This window comes from Eublepharis macularius, chromosome 3 (assembly GCF_028583425.1).
Source record: "Eublepharis macularius isolate TG4126 chromosome 3, MPM_Emac_v1.0, whole genome shotgun sequence".
In the NCBI taxonomy this organism is placed as follows: domain Eukaryota; kingdom Metazoa; phylum Chordata; class Lepidosauria; order Squamata; family Eublepharidae; genus Eublepharis; species Eublepharis macularius.
In genome coordinates this window covers 58,376,823-58,397,453 of record NC_072792.1, presented here as the reverse complement: position 1 = coordinate 58,397,453, position 20,631 = coordinate 58,376,823, and the positions used below count along the sequence as shown (strand labels likewise).

Genomic DNA, 20,631 nt, shown 5'->3' with positions numbered 1-20,631 from the left:
TTTGTTCATATGTGTTACTGATGGTTCATTCATTGTAATATTTACTTGACATTATATTGACTGCATTTACACTGGGCACATTGCACTTTATAAATTGTTTGATATAATTCAGTTTTGTACTATGTTTCTTTAATGTTACAGTTCATTGCATATTGCCTTCCGTATGGTTGTGGTTGGTTAATATATATCGGTGGAGGCAAGAAGCTTCAGTAATGGTCCACCCTTGGGCACTTTAAGATTTCTACTACACTTAAAAACAAAAACACCCTCGCCTTTTATTTCTTTTTCTTTTCTTTTTTTAAATAAATTTTTATTGGATGGTTAACATACATACACATAATGTTATTACATCTTACTTTTTCCCCATATACCTACTATACGGTGTTTTATTTCTTACCATGGCTGCATAGTGTGAGACGTTCATCATAATACCGAATCTGTGATTTGTTGCTTGAGCCATTCACTTTGAAGTAGTAAATGTTGTTAACTTGATCTATAGATATTTTTGGAATGTGGCATGCAATATGTCTTCCAAAGGCATTCTTTATGTAATGTGGACACTCTGTCTTTTGTTCCCTGTGTATGCCAAAGTATTTCCTTTAACAACCAAGGAGGAATAGCATATTTTAAACTGATTTTCTCAAGCAAACCAATGAAAGTTATTTACCCATGGTTCTTACTGTATTTCTGGTAAAGAAAATACTGTACATCTTCTGGAGCATTTCTGCCAGCATTCCAAGTGCAGCTTAGAAAAGAAACATTGGAAAGTACACAAGAGAAATTTTCAGCTGCTGTTCCATCCATTTCTGGAAAGAAATAGAAGTTAATATTACATACATTTCTATAACGCTCTTGATGTGATAAGCGTATTTTATATGCACATTATGCCCTATATGCATGCACCTATGTTGATACAAGTTTCCTAAGAGAGGGCCAAAACCACCCAGAAAATTTCAGGAATACAGTCATTCCTTTTGAGATTGAACCTTAAATTGCTACCTTTTGAAACTGAATCTTAAATTATGCAAGGACTATGCTTTCAAATGAGATTAAGAAATCCTGAACAAAATGTCAACACTTGAGACAAATTGGGGAAAGAAGCAAGAGATATAACAAGAATATCAAATCTGGAAAGAGTTGTAATGTAATTTTCAAAGGCAATTTGTTCTGCCATCTCAAATAATCTTTCTCTGTGCTGAGTGTCCAGGGTCTGAGGCGCAGCCTCCGGACTTGCTGCCCAGCCGGGAGACAGCTGCCCAGACACCCAGGGCCTGAACCTGCCAGCACCCGAGGGAGGGAAAGAAATGCCCAAGCCTCAGAAGGTTAGAAGGGGCAAGTGGAAGCCAGCTAGCCCCACTCTCCAATGAAAGGCTAGGATCCCAGGCAGGGAAAGTAAGAACAACCAGGAGGGGACCAGACCAGAGGGAGAAGGCACAGGAAGCAGGGACAGGCAGCCAGCAGCAAACTAGCCAGCAACCTTATGAGCAGTAGAGGGAAGGCAGGCAAGGCACCACAGGGCTACGGCCTAACCTGCAGGCAGGCTAGAAGGGATTAGCCAGAGCCAGGTGAGACTGGGAGACAAGCAGCCACAGGTGGGGCTCCTGGGGCAATTAGCAGAGAAGGTCTGGCAGCAAGCAAAGGGGGCGCAGGTGTGGTTGCTCAGAGCAGCCAGCAAAGCAACCACAGGTGTGGCTGCCTAAGACAGCCAGAGCCCTGGCTAGAGGGCTGGGGGGACGTGGTTGGCAGGTGGAGCCGAGGATGGGAAAAGGGATATAAGGGAAGTTCTCCCACAAGGTGGGGTGATGAGTTAGGAGCAGGATGTGGGAGAAGGAGGACAGTCAGTTATTTAGGAGAGAGATGGAAGGAGGAAGAGAGAAAAGAAAGGGAAAGAACAACAAGCGAGGAGAGGAGGGCGAAGGCTTTGGGAAGCTGGAGGCAGGAGGAAGCAGCCGGGAGTCAGCCAGGTTGAGCAGGCCTGCGAGTGGGTTGATAGTTAGCAAGGGTGAGATATACCCCCCTTCTTCCATGGAGCAAGGCCCTGCACCATGCCTGACAGCTTTCCAGAGTCGAAGTCAGGTGTGCCGGCATACAGCCTGTGGTAGAACCTGACACTGAGTTCATCTAGTTCTTAAACTATAGGAAAAGGGAGTTACTGGCACTTAGCCTGTCAAAAAAAAAACATGCCCTGGTTTGGAAATCTTCATCTCTTGATATGTGAGGATTTCTCTTGCAGTTATTCATTGGTGAGGAAAATGCATACTGCCCTGCTTTGGAGAACTTTGTTCTTATGTGTTCAGGGGGTTGAGGCCTTGCATTGAAGAGCGATATCAGGACTGAACCCTAGTATAAATTAAGCCCTGCCAATAAGAAAACTCCTGTTATGTTACTTTCAGTTTTTCCTCTTAACCAAATGCCTAAGGAAAAAAATATGTGGTCTGGCAACCATGTTATTGATTTACAATACACCTGCTGTTTTTAAGGCCAGGAGGGATGATGGAACAATATGGTGGGTCACAGAGCTAACATGTAGCTCACATTGCAGTCCTAAACAGAGATATATCTATGTCCACTGATGTCAGTGGGTTTAGAAGAGTTTAACTGTGCTAAGGATTGCACTGTAAGTCACATAAATGTTTATCCATAGCACTGTGCAATGTGGCTTGCGTCTACCAGAGCCAGAATGACATCCTAACTTAACTATTGGAGGTGCCTGCCTTATAGGTAAGTGTAATCTCAAATGTTGCCAGATATCAGATACTTTACATTTTCCCAATGTAACTGCCTTTATAGGAGGGAGCAGAATATGCTCCTATAATACACAGTTTTTGCCATACATTGCTTAGAGCCGGTATGCTGCATCTGATGATAGCTACTGTAGTTCTGAACTGCTCCACTAGAGGCATATCTGATTGTATACAGGACCATCATTAATTCTGTCCCATTGTGAACATTTGCCAGAATAGTAAAACAAATGACTGGAATATTTGTGCTGTGGAAAAAGACGCTAAGATAAATTTCAGGTTGAAAACTGCAACATTCTAGACCAGGACCTATTGGGCTTCTTCATCTTTAACTGTTAATGGTCATGACAGAGCTGAAAGGAAATCAACTGATGCTATTAAAGTTTTAAGGAAATTTTATACCAACATCCCTACTTCCAAAGTGTTGTGCAAACATAAATAAAGCAACCAACCAATGTATTAAAATAAAATGTCAACAAGATATAAAGTAATTTACAAATCACCCCATAACTCAGTTGGGAGAAAAGGTCACAGGGTATTTTGTATTTTCTGAGTAAACCAGCTTTCCTTACTGCTTCTGGAAGCCAGATCCAGAGGACAGGCGACGGAAGACAAGAAGCTCTAGATAAAGTCCCTTCTGTTGACAAATGCAGAACACCACTACTATGGAATTTTGGCCAAATAATAACAACAGTTCATTTTTATACTGCTCTTCTGGACAGATTAGCAGTGCACCCACCCAGGGTGCTGAACAGTTATTATTATTATTATTCCCACAATACAGCTGTGGAACTGGGGCTGGGAGGAGTAGCTTACTCAAGGCCACCTGGTAAGTTCATGGCAGTAGTGAGATTCAAACCAGTGAAGTGCTGCATCGCAGCCCAGCTACTTAACTACTATGCTACACCAGCTCCAGCATGTGAAGTCATATAGAGAAAGCAAGATTCGGGTTCAGGAGCACCTTTAAGCCCAACCACGTGGCCTTTCAGGAGGACTGTGAAGGACCAGCACCTTGAATTAAACTTAGGAGCAAATTGATAACCAGCGCAGCCAATGCAAAACCTGTTGAATATTGTTCTGCTGATGAGTACCAGATGAAAAGGTGGGCAGTTGCATTATGCAGGTGGCCTTGGGTAAACCAATCCTCTCAGTCCCAGCTCCCAGCTGTATTGTGGGGAGTGGGCACTAATGGGTCCAGAAAGGCAGTATGTAAGCATACTCTTGTTATTATTCTGCTCCATTTGAAGTTTTCAATAGTCAAGTCTGAAAGTTAAAGCACAGATCAGTATAGTAAGATCAGACTTGTCTATTGCAGAGGAGAGCCTGTGTAGCACTTCTGACTATAGTAATTTCAACTGGCTTTTCAAAAACGTGATGTAGGTCCAGGAAAAAAACCTAGGCTCTTAACTCGGTCAATTTTCAGTTTGTCAATTAACTGTAGAATATTAATCACTTGTCACCTCTATTAGACTCTGTTCTTCTGACATCTGTTCAAAGAACACAGATAATTGACCCAATTTTTCCATGAGTTATCACTAGAGATGGGCACGATCGGCATTACGATAGAAAAATACCCACAATAATGGTGTTCGCGCAATTGGGACCCAGTGGATCGGTGCCGTCCACGGTGACCGATCCAGAGTTCGGGGGGGGGGGGCTTAATCGGGGCTTGATTGGGGCGATTGGTATCTGATCGGAGATCCAGTCACTCTGGCGCCAATAATCTATTCCCCTGGCAATGGAGCCAGGGGAATGCCTGACCCTGGAAACCCGAATGGAAGCCCAGCTTGCCTTGATCAGCAGGGCTTCCTTCCAACCATGGAGCAGCAATGCACTCACTAGTTGGAAGACAGCCAGGGGAGGGAGGGGGAAGGGGGTGTTCTGTAGCCACGGGCACTCCAAACGTTTATTGCTTTTTAAAAAAACGGGGCTTTGTAGGAGGAATGGCTGTTTTTCTGTCTGTCGCTCTCTGTTTTTAACCTGCTTTTAAAACACTGTATTTTGTGGGAAAACCTCATTCACGGCTCTGTGTGTGTGTTTAAAATATGCTTTTGGAAGACTGGCTGCTTGCTTTTAAAATCGGGTGGGGAGGAATGGAGGATTCTGTCCCTGCTTTTTTTTAAAAGCTGGCTGAAACATGTTGATGGGGTGTCTCTCTCTCTATATTTGGAGAGGCAGGGACAGGTTAAAAACTCCCCCCCCTCTCTTCTAAGTGTGTGTGTGAACATCCTCTCCCTGAGGGGAGGCAGCTTGTCGCTGGGTTAAAAACTCCCCCCTCCTCTGCTCTAAGTGTGTGTGTGTGTGTGTGTGTGTGTGTGTGTGTGTGTGTGTGTGTGTGTGTGTGTGTGTGTGTGTGTGTGTGAACGTCCCCTCCCCGTGCCTGCCGGACCCGGCGGTTGCTGCCACCACCCACCTTCCCACATAGCTGGGAACAGCGGGGCGCCCCTCCGCTTTGACCTCCCTGATCCACGGATCAGAAAGGGGAGATGACCAGTGTGGATCGGTGATTTGGGGTCGTCGCCGGCGCCGATCCCCGATCAGCTTGATCGGTAATTTTTTTGGGATCGTGCCCACCTCTAGTTATCACCCATTCCATTTCATGTCTTCTGCATCCTCAGTAAAAAATGGGTCTGGGACATTGTAGTTAGAGGAAGAGGCTGCCAGGAAGCAGTTCTGTCAGTTGCACCAGTCGATCCCTTATGCCAGACAAGAACATCAACTGTTGCTGCGATCACCTAAACAATTGTTCAGAGCATTCTGCAATCTGTACAGTTCCCACAGTCTCCAATGGCATACAACTTACATTCATCTGCTGCCTCTGTGGAGAAAAGAAGGGCTAAATCTAAATGTACCTTAAGCAGAAAGTGATTTGACGATGCTGATGGGCAATTTCTCATCAGGTGCAAAGTAAAGCTAGCATGTGCCCTTTTACATGCCTGGTGTCCAACCATGAGCTTTCACTAGGTGATACTTCCATTATGTTCTGAACTGTCTCATATAGGAGAGACTCAGATCAGATACTGCTGCCTACACACATATATTTGGAGACTTGAAGGACAGGTCCGAAACTACTTCATCAGCTTATCTAGGAAGTCTATGGGACAGTTAGGTGGTGTAATTCAACAATTCTTAACCTGCCCCTGGAACCTGACTCAAGAACACATAGTCAAGCTGCCAGAGCCTAATGAGGTACACTGCTTAATTATTTGATATTATAGTTGCGACATTCAATTTTTTAAAATGTTCCTTATGTAATGATTGGATATACATTTCTATAACTATTCTGTTATGTATGTTTTAATTTGTTGGTCTTTGACCATAAATTACATCTAAACTAATTTAATTATACAGTCAAGGGGTTATTATCTGCACTGGGTATTCAGTGAAAGAAATTAGATTCATGAAGGACCAAAACACACCTTTGGAGGGAACAGGCTGGTCTAAAACTGGGCCATTTACTTCTTCCAACCAAATTTCTTTGATTCAAACTAGGTCTATCTTCCTGTGCATAATTAAGGTTGCAATACTACACATATTTACTAGGGAATAAGTCCCATTGAACTCAACAGGATTTAGTGACTACATGGACAGGATGCCACTGTAACAGTAAATCCTAAGCAGAGTTACATCCATGCACTTAAAAGGGTGCAACTCTATTTAGGATGGCAGTGTAAACCATGAATCAAAGATGTTTTATTCTTTATAGAACTGGTATTAATCAACAGTGATGAATGGAATTACTTGGAGTTATTGCACCCCTGTTTGTATGCTCATGATGACTGAGTTTTGATGAGATAAGAACTTTACACTACACCCACAGCTATTACTCCCCTCCTGTCCCTGAAGCTGAAGTTGGTTCCCAGTTCCCCATTCCTTATTCATAGTTCCTAGTTCCTTATTCGTAAAACCAAAGAAAAATATTATAGGCAAACTGAAAAGCTCTGCACCCCAAAATAAAGGATGTAGGGGCACATATCACACACCTCCAAATTGAGCAGATTCAGCCCTCTAAGTAGACAAATACTGGGTCATCCTACAAAACCCAGTTTGTGAGTTAACAGCTTCAAAGTAGGGTGCTCCCAGAACAAATCAATAAGCAGAAAGGTGGCGGCTGCAGCGGAAAAAAACAACTTTGGATCACCCCAAATCACACAGCCCTGAACACCAGAGACTTTCCCCTACAAGAGGACATGTGCTGGCTCTGATCCAGTCTCTGGTTCTGGAGCTAAGGCCTCCTATTTGGCATGCTCAGAACCATGTATTAGACATTGATGTGAAAAGGAACTGGAGAAAATGTAAGTCCTCAGCACCGTAAAACAATCATTGGATCACCCCAACTCACACACCCCTGAACTCCCGAGACTGTCTCCTACAAAAGGACCTGTGCTAGCTCTGATCCAGTCTCTGGTTCCTGAACTAAGGCCTCATATTTGGCCTGCCTCCAAGAACCTTGTATTAGACATTGCTTTGAAAATAGAAGTGGGGAAAATATAAGCCCTCTGCACCCCAAAACAATCTTTGGATCACCCCAAATCACACAGCCCTGAACTCTAGAGACTGTCTCCTACAAGAGGACATGTGTCTCCTACAAGGGGGTGTGAAGCCGGTGAGTGGCCAGACCCCCCGCCCCCTGAGGGGAGGTGGCTCGTCTCCGCCTCCCCATGCCCGCCAGGCCCGGCGGCCACCATCAACACCCACCTTCTGTACACCAGGTCAGCGTCAATCAGTGGCTCTAATTGTATCGACTGGGAGTTTCCTGTGGGCCTTGGATTGGAGAGGGTATAACTTCAAGATCCCTTTTGCAATCTTGTCCAAACTTGGGTGATCGCTGTAGGAGAGCCAGCAAAACACTTCTCCGGGAATATGGGCTCTCCAAGTGCAATGGGGGCCGTTCCGCACCCCATGAACCGCGAACCGGTTCGGCAATGGAAAATGTTCATTGCGGTTCACGACCTTGGGATCGTCGTCGGCACCGAACCGCGGAATTGTTAAATTTTTTTGGTTTGTACCCACGTCTACTCTAGAGACTGTCCCCTACAAGAGGACATGTGCTGGTTCTGATCTAGCCTCTGGTTCAGGAGGTAAGGATTCTTATTTGGCCTGCCTCCAAGAACTCTGTATTAGACATTGCTTTGAATAAGGAAATAGGGAAAATATAAGCCCTCTGCACCCCAAACCAACCTTTGGATCACTCCAAATCACACAGGCCTGAACTCCAGAGACTGTCCCCTACAAGCGGACATGTGTTGGTTCTTATTCAGTCTCTGGTTCCAGAGGTAGGGCCTCATATTTAGCCTGCCTCCAAGAACCTTGTATTAGACATTGCTTTGAATAAGGAAATGTGGAAAATATAGGGTTGCCAGCCTCCAGGTAGTGGCTGGAGATCTCCCGGGATTACAACTGATCTCCAGGCCACAGAGATCAGTTCACCTGGAGAAAATGGCTACTTTGGGGGGGGGGTAGACATTATGGAATTATACCATGCCAAGGTCCTTTCCCTCCCCAAACCCCACTTTCTCCAGGTTTCCCCAGGTTTCACCCCCCTAGATCTCCAGGAATTTCCCAACTTGGAGCTGGCAACCCTACAAAAATATAAGCCCTCTGCACCCCAAAACAATCTTTGGATCACTCCAAATCACTCAGCCCTGAACTCCAGAGACTGTCCCCTATAAGAGAATATGTGCTGGTTCTGATCCAGTCTCTGGTTCTGGACCTAAGGCCTCCAATTTAGCCTGCCTCCAAGAACCTTGTATTAGTTCTGAACATGTCAAATAGGAGGCCTTAGCTCCAGAACCAGAGACTGGATCAGAGACAGCACATGTCCTCTTGTAGGGGACAGTCTCTGGTGTTCAGGGGTGTGTAATTTGGGGTGATCCAAAGTTGTTTTTTTCCATTGCAGCTGCCTCCCTTTCTGCTTATTATTTCTGGGAGCACCCTACTTTGAAGCTGTTAACTCACGAACTGGGTTTTGTAGGATGACCCAGTATTTGTCTACTTAGAGGGCTGAATCAGCTGAATCTGGATATGTGTGATTTGTGCCCCTACAACCTTTATTTTGGGGTGCAGAGCTTTTCACTTTCTTATAATATTTTTCTTTGGCTTTGCGAATAAGGAACTAGGAACTGCGAATAAGGAACTGGGAACTGGGAACCAACTTCAGCTTTGTCTCCTGTCCAAATACTACCTGAATAGCAGTATACGAAGTATTTGCAAAAATGTTCTAAGATCTCATTAAGATTATCAAGGATTTTTATTCTCTACCCAGTGCCAGCCATTAGGAAGAACTATCAGCTATCTTAAAGTATGACATCTGCATCATTACAAATAAGCAAACTGTGTTACTCTTGCAACTTCCCACAGCTGCACAATTTTGTAGTGCTCTACTTTTTGGTGTGTGGCAGGCCATTTGGAAAATGTACAAAATATGGGGCTACCCCACATCTGCAAGTTCCTTTGCACAAAGCATTGGCCACAAACCAAAAATATAAGCAAGCAGGTGTCTTAAGTTTTAACACATGACTACCAAAAGCCTCCATCTCCCTTCACACTCCAAGGAAGGATGCCAGCAAAGGCACACCAGAGGTTTGATCTGCCTTTCCTCAACATTCAAATGAGCTATATTCTCTTTTAACCATTCCTCTCAACCACTTCACCAACTTTAGAACTGTAAGACTGATCCATTAATTTCTGTTTCCCAGAACCTCTTCCAAAATCATTAAATAGAACAACACAATCAATTTTATTTATTTACTTCATTTATATTCCACCTTTCTCTTCAATGGTGTCTCAAAGCTGATGACATTGTTACCCTCCCCTCCATTTTATTCTCATAACAACTCTATGAGGCAGGTTAGACTGAAAGCATATGATTGGCCCAAGGTTACTCAGCAACCTTGCATTGTTCTCCTCTTCAAACAGACTTTAAAGGAAGGTTTAGGATCACCAGGATTGAGGACTTACTGAATTACCTTCAGGGGGAAAGTAGATGCTTTCTTGAAGAGATTGATTCATATATTTCATTTTAGCTATGAATGTTGCCCCTTTATGAAGCCGCACACTTTCAAAATGGCACTTGTTTTTCTGAAAAAAGGAAGAATTTTATTTAGTACATTTAGGGTTGGGTTTTAGAGATGTCAGCATGCTGTGGCTATGTTACTTGAGGGGGCAATGCTTAAGCTGCTTCGTACTCACTGCTTTCCTTCTGGGACCTTCTGGACCCCCTCAGGTTACCAGATCTGTGTCTCTCAAAAGCTTCTGGAACTCTTCTTAGGGAAAAGCATCCCTCCCCCTACTCACTGTTTCCCTCCTGCAAAATCCCTCCTTCTGATAATATTTACAACAAAGAAGTGGCACCTTGGGATTAGAAATGCAATTTGGCCAAATAGCATGAAGTTGTGACTCAAAATATAACTTTCTATATCAAACATGCTACTAAATATGTTATCACCCCCCTCCCCTTATCCTTTACTTCAGTGCATGCTGAATGTGGTCTGTCAGGCAAGCAATTTTTTATTTTGTGCATGCATTCATTTAAGATTTACTAATGATTTGTTCTGGTTGCTGCCTTTGCAGGTATTCTGTAAAAGTATCTGCTCTGCTAGGGAAGGACTGGGATTTCTGTACAGTGGTATTTTCATAGAATTTGGTTGCTGCAGTCCTAAACACAATTACATTTTTCTATTGGGTCTATTGATGCCAATGGACTTTAAGGGTGTAACTTTGTTTAGGATGGCATAGAAAAGTACCTGCTCAACCAGATGAAGAGCTAACCATACAAAAGGGAAAACACACTGTTAGGGATAATCTCATTTCTCTTTCTGGGTTCTTTTGTTAGAAGAATAATCAACTGGACCTGAATTGTGGCATGGTTGTGTACAGCTTTTATTTCTAAGACCCGGATAATGCTGTTAGAAATTGAGCTGCCTTGAAGAGCACAAATGGACCTTATCTCTATGGCAAACCAAGATGCAGGGCCGGTGCCAGGGTTTCTGGCGCCTGAGGTGAGATACCTACTTGTCCCCCCACCGCTAGCCAATTTAAAAAAACAGAAGAAATGTAGGAGAAATGAAAAGCACAAAACTAGAAACTTTTTACATTTTTAATTTAATTTTTATTTCTTAATTTAAATTTTAAATTTTAATTTTTTAAATAAGTGTGAGAACAGTCTTTGTTTTTCTTATTGTGAGCCAAAAATCTATTTTGTGAGCAGAAACAGCGACTTGCATTGAAGTTTTCAGCACACCTCCTTTTGTGTGTGTGCATAAAAAAGTTTCCCTCTCTCTTTCTTCCCACCTCTCTCTGAACCCAGAGACTCTTGGCAGTAGAAGGAGGGCTTCTCTTACAGGGGGCCTGCTTGGAGGAGAGAGATTTGGAAGGAGGAGACTGAGCTGAAGCCTTCTCTTTCTCTCTGACCCTCCAAGCCTTAAAATAGTTATCACCTTTGTCAGAGATCCCTTTCGGGAACTACCCTCCATACTCATTCTTCTCCCCCCCCCTTGGGTTTGAAGTGAATGGCAGCTGACAGCTAAGCATGTGGTGTATAAACATTGAAATAAACTACTGGGGGAGAGGGGGAAGGTGGGGTGATATATGTAAACTAGGGAATGAGAGAAGGAAGGTGATAAAGAGGGGGTGCAATGCAGGGCACTGCTCTGCTGGAGTGAAGAGGGAGCAGCATTGAGATCAGAGAATAGCAAGGAGGATGGAGAATGAAAGGGAGAAGGGGGAGGAAAGTAATAGAATTTAAAACAACAACTTTAAACCCAACAATAGTGATTTGCTCCTACCTGTCGCACAGGGACTGAAAGGGAATTGTGTGTGTCTCACCTCACTTCCTCCTTCCTCTGTGGCAGTGCACACACAACCAGCCACTCTTTCCACCAAAAGCAGCCCCCCAAAAAACCTGAGGAAAGGTGAGAAGCAGAATTGATGCCAGCCAGGGAGAGGAAAAGGGATGTACTAAAAGGAATGACAGGATTGCCCACTGGAAATAATGGGAGAAGCTTGAAGGCCCATTGGAGAAAAAGGGAGCCAGGAATGACAATTTACTTGCATGAGCTCCATTGAAATGCATTACAACACAAAAAAGCAAGAGTCCAGTAGTGAAGAAGTGAGCTGTGGCTCATGAAAGCTCATACCCTACCACAAATTTTGTTAGTCTTATAGGTGCTACTGGACTCTTGCTTTTTTCTACTGCTACAGACAAACACGGCTACCCGTCTTGGAGGCCTCACTTCAAAAAGGATGTGGACAAAATCGAGAGGGTGCAGAGGAGAGCGGCGAGGATGATCAGGGGTCTGGAGACTGAGCCCTACGAGGAAAGGCTGAGGGCCTTGGGAATGTTTAGTTTGGAGAAGAGGCGGTTGAGGGGGGACATGATTGCTCTCTTTAAACATTTGAAAGGCTGTCATTTGGAGGAGGGCAAGGAGCTGTCCCAGTTGGCAGCAGAGGGTAGGACCCAAAGCAATGGGCTTAAATTACATGCACAAAGGTACCGGCTGGATATTAGGAAAAACTTTTTCATGGTCAGAGTAGTTCAAAAGTGGAATCAGCTGCCTAGGGAGGTGGTGAGCTCCCCCTCACTGGCAGTTTTCAAGAAGAGGCTGGATGAATACTTGTCAGAGATGCTTTAGGCTGATCCTGCACTGGGAAGGGGGTTGGACTAGATGGTCTGTATGGCCCCTTCCAACTCTATGATTCTATGATCTATCAACACAGGCCCCAGAGTGGAATGACAGTCCCTGGGAGAAGAATCAGTGGACTCGGACTGGAATGGCAGTGGGTGTGGAATGACAGGGGTGTCATTCCAGTCCCAGAGCCCTGACCCTATTCCCAGGAGCAGTCGTTCCACTCTTCATCCTGTCATTCCAGTCCCTGAGCACAGGTTCTATTCCTAGGGGCTGTTGTTCTACTCTGCGGCTGTCATTCCAGTCCAAGAACACTTCTGCTACTCCCAGGGGCTGTCATTCCATTGTGGTGCCTGTAATTCCACTCCAAGAATGCTTCTCTACTACCAGGGTCTGTCATTCCACTGTGCAACCTGTCCTTCCCAGAGCACAGATTCTGCTCTGAGGGTCTGTCATTGCACTCTGGGAGTTGTCATTCCAGTCCCAGAACACTTCTGTTCCTTCCAGGGTCTGTCATTCCAGTCTGGTGCCTGTCATTCCAGTCCCAGAATGCTTCTTTTACTCCCAGGGGCTGTCATTGCACAGCACTTTGGGGGCTGTCCTTCCAGTCCCAGAGCACTGAGCCTATTCCAAGGACTGTCATTCCACTCTGAAACCTGTCCTTCTGTTCCTAGAGCACAAACTCTATAGCTATGGACTGTCATTGCACTCTGGGGGCTGTCATTCCACTCCCGGAGTATTCCATCTGGTCCCAGAGACCTTTATGGAAAATCCATTCCATATTTTCTTTGCAACTTTTTTTGTGTTGTGATGCATTTCAATGGAGCCCAGGCAATTAAATTGGCATCCCTGGCTCCCATTATCTCCAATGGGCCTTCAAGCCTCTCCTATTATTTCCAATGGGCAATCTTCCTGTCATTCCTTTTAGTACATGGGGGTGGGGAGGGAGGAAGAAACAAAGGAAGGAGCAAGGGGGACAAAAGGTCAGATGGGAGCGCGCTGTTCCCCAGCCAGCTAGAGTGTCTCTTGCTCGCGGAAGCTTCGCCCAAGGCTTAAATTGAGAGAGAGAGAGAGAGAGAGAGAGAGAGAGAGAGAGCGGAGGAGGGGGGAAAGGGCAGAGAGAGAAATGTCACCACTGATGGGGCTGAACTTGAAGCTCCTCAGGTGCTGGCTGAGCAGGAAGTCAGGGCTGCCCTTCTGCACTCCAGACGATGTGCCTTGGGCCAAGAGAGGAGAATTCCTGCGCAAGTTCACGGGAACGCACACACTGTAGGGAACACCAGTCGTTGAGGGGCTGGCATGGCACCTCCACAGTTCAGCGCCTGAGGTGAGGGCTGACTCTGCCTCAATGGAAGTGCTGGCCCTGCCAAGATGTCAGTTATTGGTTGTAATGTTCCTTGCTGGCTTGAAATATTTCTTTGCTGCCTTCAAAATGTGACACTCATCAGTATTTTGGGAGAGTTGGAAAGTCAGCTAGAAACCCTTGCAGTCTGAATTTGAATGCAGGCAAAGAGCTGACCTTTTTTTGGCTGAAAGTTGTCCAAGTCAGCAGTTTAAAAACAGCTACATTGGCTGCCAGTTTGTTTCTGAGTACAACTCAAGGTGATTATTATCACCATGGACCCACATATTTAAAGGGCCACCTCTTCCCATATTCCCTCATGTGCCAGCTGCAGTCTTTAGGCCCCTACCTGCTAGCTTTTCCCCTGCTTAAGGTAGCCTGGCATCAGACAGTGCTTTTCCCCTTAGTCTCTCTGTGGAGGTGTATGTGTGCCTTATATTTTACAGGAGATGTATAGGAGGTATATAGGAGATGCTGCAAGGGTATTTTATTTGCTAGGCTATTTAATAGGGTACAGGCTGTGCTTACAGGTATTTGGAGGGGGTTCTTTGTTGATTTAGTATAAATTAGAATTTGTAAGGTACCTTGAGCCATGGGGAAAAGAGGAATATAAATATTTTAATATATGAATGAATGAAACATGGTTACTTGTAGGATATTGAAAAATACAGAAATATTTTTGTGTAAGCTATTTTATTCTGGGAACTTTGGTGATTAGCTTCTACCCATGACCCCTGCAAACAAATAATAATTAATAACAGAAATACTTTAAAAAAGGAGGAAAGGTCAATGCTCTTTGAAGACTTTGGTACTTTTCACACTCAGATTTTAGAGCGTGTTTGTACCTGTTCCGTGTCCCATGTTTGCAAAGTTTTCACACTTTCAAAGCAGTCATGGGACACAGTCCCGCTTTTTCCACGCTGCATCCCCTATTTCCCCCCCTGCTGACATACCGCAATGTTTTTTTAAGTCCACTGCCAACTGGCAGCTGGACCTCATTTTGCGAATGTGAACACTTTTGCCCTTTTTTGCTTCTCTCTCCCCCCCCTCTCCTTTTCCCTGCGAGCTGATTGGTTTGTGCAGAATTAACCACTCCCACCGTCCTCAGCTCTCTGAACTCCTTGTCCACCATTTTTTTTTAGTAAAGCGAGGTAAGGGTCATAAGGCTGCTTCTCCGTTGGTTTCCTTCCTCCCGGGTATGCACACACTCATTTATTTTTCCAAAGCCAGGAACAATTCCTAAGCTTGCTGCTAATTCCCTGCTGGCTTTAAAAGCCAGGAAAGGGTTAAATAGCAGCTTTCTCCTTCCTCCTTTGGGGTATACACACACACTTTTTTTTAAAGACAAGAATGGGTTGTAATGGTGAATCAGTGTAACATTATAACATAATGTTACTGCGCTTTCCTCCTGGCTTTAAAAGCCAGGAAAGGATTAAATGGCTGCTTTCCCCTCCCTCCCAGGCATGTTTCAGGCTTTGCCAAAGAGAAAAAAATTCAAGCATTTTGCACAGCCCTTTGGAAACAAAGCCGCAGCTTGCTGGGAGGGGATGAATCAGCAGCATTTAAACCCTTTCCTGGCTTGACTTTAAAAATAAATAAATGAGAGTAGTACATGTTTTCCCCCAGAACTCTGTCACCAATTGCCTCTCCAGTGGGCAGGGGACAGCCCAATCAGCAAAAGGGGGGGATGGGTTCCAACACTGCAACGTTACTATGCACGCTCAATTTTTTTAAAAAAAGTGTGACGTGAATTGCAAAGCCCCGAAAGCCCAAAACTGCACCAAGGCTTCAAAGCAGGTTTGAAATGAAGCACAGATGCCAAATCGAAACGGCAGCGGACAGTGTGAAATGAATGGGTACAATGCTGAAGCCAGTTTGATCAGGGTGAATGCTCATAAATGACAGTTTAAACCGTACGTGCGAAAAGGGCCATTATCTTAACAGCGTAATTACCAGTAATAGCTATCTCTACCAAAGGGTGAGGCAGAGAGAACAGCAGGTTACTTAAAGCTACCAAGTAGTCTGTGACTGAAACAGAGATTTGAGTTTTGGCTCATACTGTCATGTCTGCCCCATCCATGCCATTATTTCATGCTGACCTGTATTACTGAACCAGTGTTTCATGCTGTAACTTGATGTCATATTGCCATACCATAACTGCTTTCCTTTCACAGGCTTGCTTTGCATTCACAGACTTTCCCAGCAGCTGCAGGTGCCTTATCAAAGGAACTCTCAGTGCTTCTGACCTTGTACATTGCTCACTCCCATGAATACTGTGTCTCAACTTTGATCTCCTGCTTTCTCATTGTCTAGACTTGATAACTGAAATATGCGAGAAGTTCTCAGGAATGGTTCCCACCAAAAGTAAAATTGCTGATGGGAGGAGGAGAGGCGTGATTGTCTTTAAGGGGCCAAGGCACACCAAAACCTGCAGCCCCTCCTAAACTGCCTGGCCGCAGATTGCCTCCAAAACGTGGGAAGCCTGAAACCAGCTTGGACACTGAGAAGAGTCCCGGAGAAACCAAGGAACCCACAAAAAAGTGGCAGAGGAGTGCCTCACCCCACTGTCAGAAAACGAGACAGACCTGCCATGAGAAGGTCCCGATGGCAGGTCCCAAGAAAGCCCAAGCCACCAGAGGTGAGAGAAAAAGGGGCCCTATTGTTCATGCCAGTAACGTTAATTAACCTGAAAAGGGGTACACATGTGCGAGTGCAAGCATTAATAGATTCAGGATGCACTCAGGACTTAATGTCACCAGTCCTAGTCACTGGGTCGGGGCTAGAGGTGACAGAACTCAAAGACCCTATAGCGTTTGAACAAATGGATGGATCCAGTATGACTTCAGTTCCGTAAACAACTGAACCTACCCTGACGGGTATGGGAATCACTGAGAAAATAGAACATATGTAGTCAGCGATGAGGCCAAATATCGCCTAGTGCTGGGGAGCCGCTGGCTTTGGGACCATGACCTGCACATCAAATGGTCCATTGGGGAAGTGATTTTCAAAGGAGATAGCTGTGCAAGACATGTGTGGACTAAAAAATGGGACTGGGAAGCACCCTGTCCTTTAGAAGCTGTGTTATTAACCTCTGAGGAGGAAAAATCCATTCCCCTTGAATACTGAGATTTAAAACAGGTGTTTGATGAAAAAGAAGCTGATGAACTTCCCCCTCATAGAGACATGGACTGTGCTATTGAATTAATTTCAGGGGAGAAGTTACCTAAAGGAAAATTGTACTCTATGAGCCCAGCAGAAAGAAAGGAAATAAGAGAGTTCATTGATAAAAACCTGGCTCAAGGATTCATCCGCCCTGCCAGCTCCCCCCATGCTGTGCCTGTGTTATTCCGCAAAAAGAAGGACAGGGCCTGAGACTTTGTACTAATTATCATGAAATAAATGCTATATCTATGTCAAACGCATATACCCTCCCTTTGATCAGAGACTTGCTCAGTGTGGTGGCGCAAGGGAAAATCTTTTCGAAGCTGGGTTTAAAAGATGCTTACTTCTGCGTGAGAATAAGGGAGGGGCATGAATGAAAAACTGCCTTCAATACCCGCAGTTCAAACATCTCATAATGCCTTTCGGCCTACAGGGCCCCCCAGGTGTGTTTATGAATTTGATTAATGAAGTGCTACATGAGTACCTGTACAAAGGTGTGGTTGTTTACCTAGATGATGTGTTGATTTATTCTCTGGATAAAAAAATCCCATGTGGAATTGGTGAGAAAGGTGCTGACCGCTTTAAAGAATCACAGACTGCTAGTAAAATTATCTAAATGTGAACTCCATAAAGAGGAATTGGATTTTTTTGGGTACTGAGTCTCTCACCAAGGACTAAAAATGGACCTGGCAAAAATCTAAGCTGTGGTGGGGTGGGAACCTCCCAAAACATGAAGGTAGCTGCAGTCGTTCCTAGGGTTCACCAGCTTTTACCGACCCTTCATAAAGAACTTTGCTCAAATTGCTCTCCCCTTAATGGACTTGCTAAAAACAAAGGGGAGGGGGCTACCAAGGAAAAAGCCCAGTGCTAAGTTGAATTGGACTGCAGAATGCCAGAAAGCTTTAGAAGCCCTAAAAAAGCTGTTTATCTCTGAACCAGTTCTACAGCACCCTGACGAGAACCGGAAATTCGTGGTCCAGGTTGATGTAAGCGGCACTGCCATGGGGGGCAGGGTGCTCCTACAACTCAGTAAGGAGGGAAAATTGTATCCCTGCGCATACATTTCTAAAAAATTCTCTGAAACTGAACGCAATTGGAGAATATGGGGAAAAGAGGCTTTTGAGGTAAAATTTGCACTTACCACCTGGTGACACTAGTTAGAAGGGGCTAAAGTACCTTTTGAAGTATGGACTGATCACAAAAACTTAGAAGCGTTATGCACCCCCTGTAAACTGAATGCCAATCAGTTAAGATGGGTGGAATTCTTTTCCAAGTTCAACTTCACGTTGAAGTACCTCCCTGGCCAATCAAATTTCTTAGTGGATGCACTTTCGCGCATGCCTCAACATGACAGCCAGAAGGAGGAGATAATTGATACAGTTTTCTCACCAGCTCAACTGGGAGGAGTGGTGACAACACACAGCCAAGCTGCAAAAACACAAAGCAACCTGAAACATGCTCTCTCAGAATGAAACAGAGAAGGAGGGGGAAATGTACCCAAAAGCAAGCTGAAACAGGAGGGAGATGGCCACTGGTACAGAATGGGTACATTATACATCCCAGCCAGCCTGAGAAAAGAAATTTTGCAGCAATGCCATGATGCTAAAACTGCTGGACATTTTGGGTATCTCAAAACCCTGCACTTAGTACAAAGATAGTTTTGGTGACCAGCTATGAGAAAAGATGTCTCTCAATATGTAACTTCATGCCCAGTGTGTATAATGGGAAAATCTAGGAGGGGAAAACCTCCTTGACTGTTACAACTCTTAGAAACCCCTCCTAGACCTTGGGCTGTGATCTCAATGGACTTTATCACAGATCTCCCGCCCTCGAAAGGATATACAGTTATTTTAGTAGTGGTGGTTTTGTTTTCAAAACAGGCTCATTTTATTCCATGCACTACAATCCCTACAGCTAAGAAACTAGCCAGACTGTTCATAAAGCACGTAGTTAAACTACACTCTTAACCTAATAAGGAAATATCCAACAGAGGTCCACAGTGCATTGCCAAGTTCTGGCAGGAGCTTCTCAAACTCACCAGAACTGAACAAGGACTAAGCTCCGCCTATCATCCTGAGAGCGACGAGCAATCAGAACGCACAAATCAAGTACCAGAACAGATGCTACATTAACTATCAACAAGATGACTAGATTGATTTTCTTGATTTTGCCAAATATGCATATAACAACTCAATACACAGTTCTACAGGAGCTACTCCTTTCAAAATAGTACATGGATATGAAGAGAATGCCTTGCCTTTCACTACAACCCCTGGATCTCAACAGCCAGGAGACTTGAATGAATAGTGGACTAATTTAACTTCCCAATGGGGAATCATACAAACAACTTTGGGCAAAGCAAGAGAGGACTATAAAGAGTTTGCAGACAGAAAACATTCTGAACAATGGATACTGCAACCAGGAGATTTTGTGTACATCGCCACAAAAAATATAAAAGGGGAGCAACCAAGCAAAAAACTAGGATGGAAATTCCTAGGGCCATTTCCTATTAAAAGATTAATCAATGAAGTAACTGTAGAAATAGAACTCCCTAAGAACTTAAGACAAATCCACCCAATATTTCACTTTAGCCTACTGAAAAAGGCTCCCACACCTGACCAATGGCATCCGAAAAAAGAAGCCCCTCATCCAATGCTAGTAGATGGACATATTCACTATGAAGTAGAAGAGATCTCAGACTCTAAAATAAAACACAATAAACTTTTTAACCTGGTTAGATGGAAAGTCTTTGACGAAGCTTACAAAGAATGGGTGAAGCAATCCCATATGAATGCTCCTAGACTTATTTCAAAATTCCACAGACGCTATCCTGATAAACCTGGCCCCTAAAAACGGAGGGGCCATCTTTGGGGAGGCAGAAATGTCATGTCTGCCCCATCCATGCCATTATTTCATGCTGACCTGTATTACTGAACCAGTGTTTCATGCTGTAACTTGATGTCATATTGCCATGCCATAACTGCTTTCCTTTCACAGGCTTGCTTTGCATTCACAGACTTTCCCAGCAGCTGCAGGTGTCTTATCAAAGGAACTCTCAGTGCTTCTGACCTTGTACACTGCTCACTCCCATGAATACTGTGTCTCAACTTTGATCTCCTGCTTTCTCATTGTCTAGACTTGATAATTGAAATATGCGAGAAGTTCTCAGGAATGGTTCCTGCCAAAAGTAAAGTTGCTGATGGGAGGGGGAGAGGAGTTTGTCTTTAAGTAGAATGATTTTCTCTCATATTGTTATTCCTGTCAACTTAGTTTTTAATGCTTAGGAGTCTACCTTGCTTTTGAGTAATCCTATGTGTCAGGGCTTGCCGCCGCTGCTGCTGGGCGTGGCACTGGGCGGTCTGCTCCTGACATCATAGGGGGGCCAGGGATGCTGCAGGACCCTGCTCTGTGGAAGGAGGGGCAGTATACCTCACCCAGACTCCCTCTCAGTCCACTCGCTGGCCTGCTCAACCTGGCCTGCTTGCCCCCTGTGTCCTTCTTCATCCCCTCCTTCCAGAACTCTCCTCCAAACCTCCACTCTTGCATTGCACCATTCTCACTCCACATCATCACTCCTCACTCACACCCACCACCCCAGGGCTCTTCCCAGCCAGCTTTTATAGGGCTTCCTTCTACTGTCCCACCCCTCTTCCAGCCTGGTTTTGGGCTGCACCAAGCAGTTGCAGCTGGGGTAGCTGATCTGGCCCCACTGACCAGCACCAGCTGTGCCTTGTTCCCTGGCTGCCCAGCCTCCCTGCCT

General features: G+C 44.7%; 1 protein-coding gene across 1 annotated transcript in view; it reads right to left on the bottom strand.

The window, feature by feature from the left end:
• LOC129325605 (granulocyte-macrophage colony-stimulating factor receptor subunit alpha-like) overlaps positions 1 to 20,631 on the bottom strand; it is a 36,720-nt gene that overhangs the window by 5,787 nt on the left and 10,302 nt on the right. Inside the window, exons 5-7 of the mRNA XM_054973378.1 lie at positions 9,710 to 9,821; positions 668 to 806; positions 398 to 576 (exon numbers count right to left, since the gene is read on the bottom strand). Of these exons, the coding sequence (XP_054829353.1) occupies positions 398 to 576; positions 668 to 806; positions 9,710 to 9,821 (430 nt within the window). The remainder of the gene's footprint in view (positions 1 to 397; positions 577 to 667; positions 807 to 9,709; positions 9,822 to 20,631) is intronic.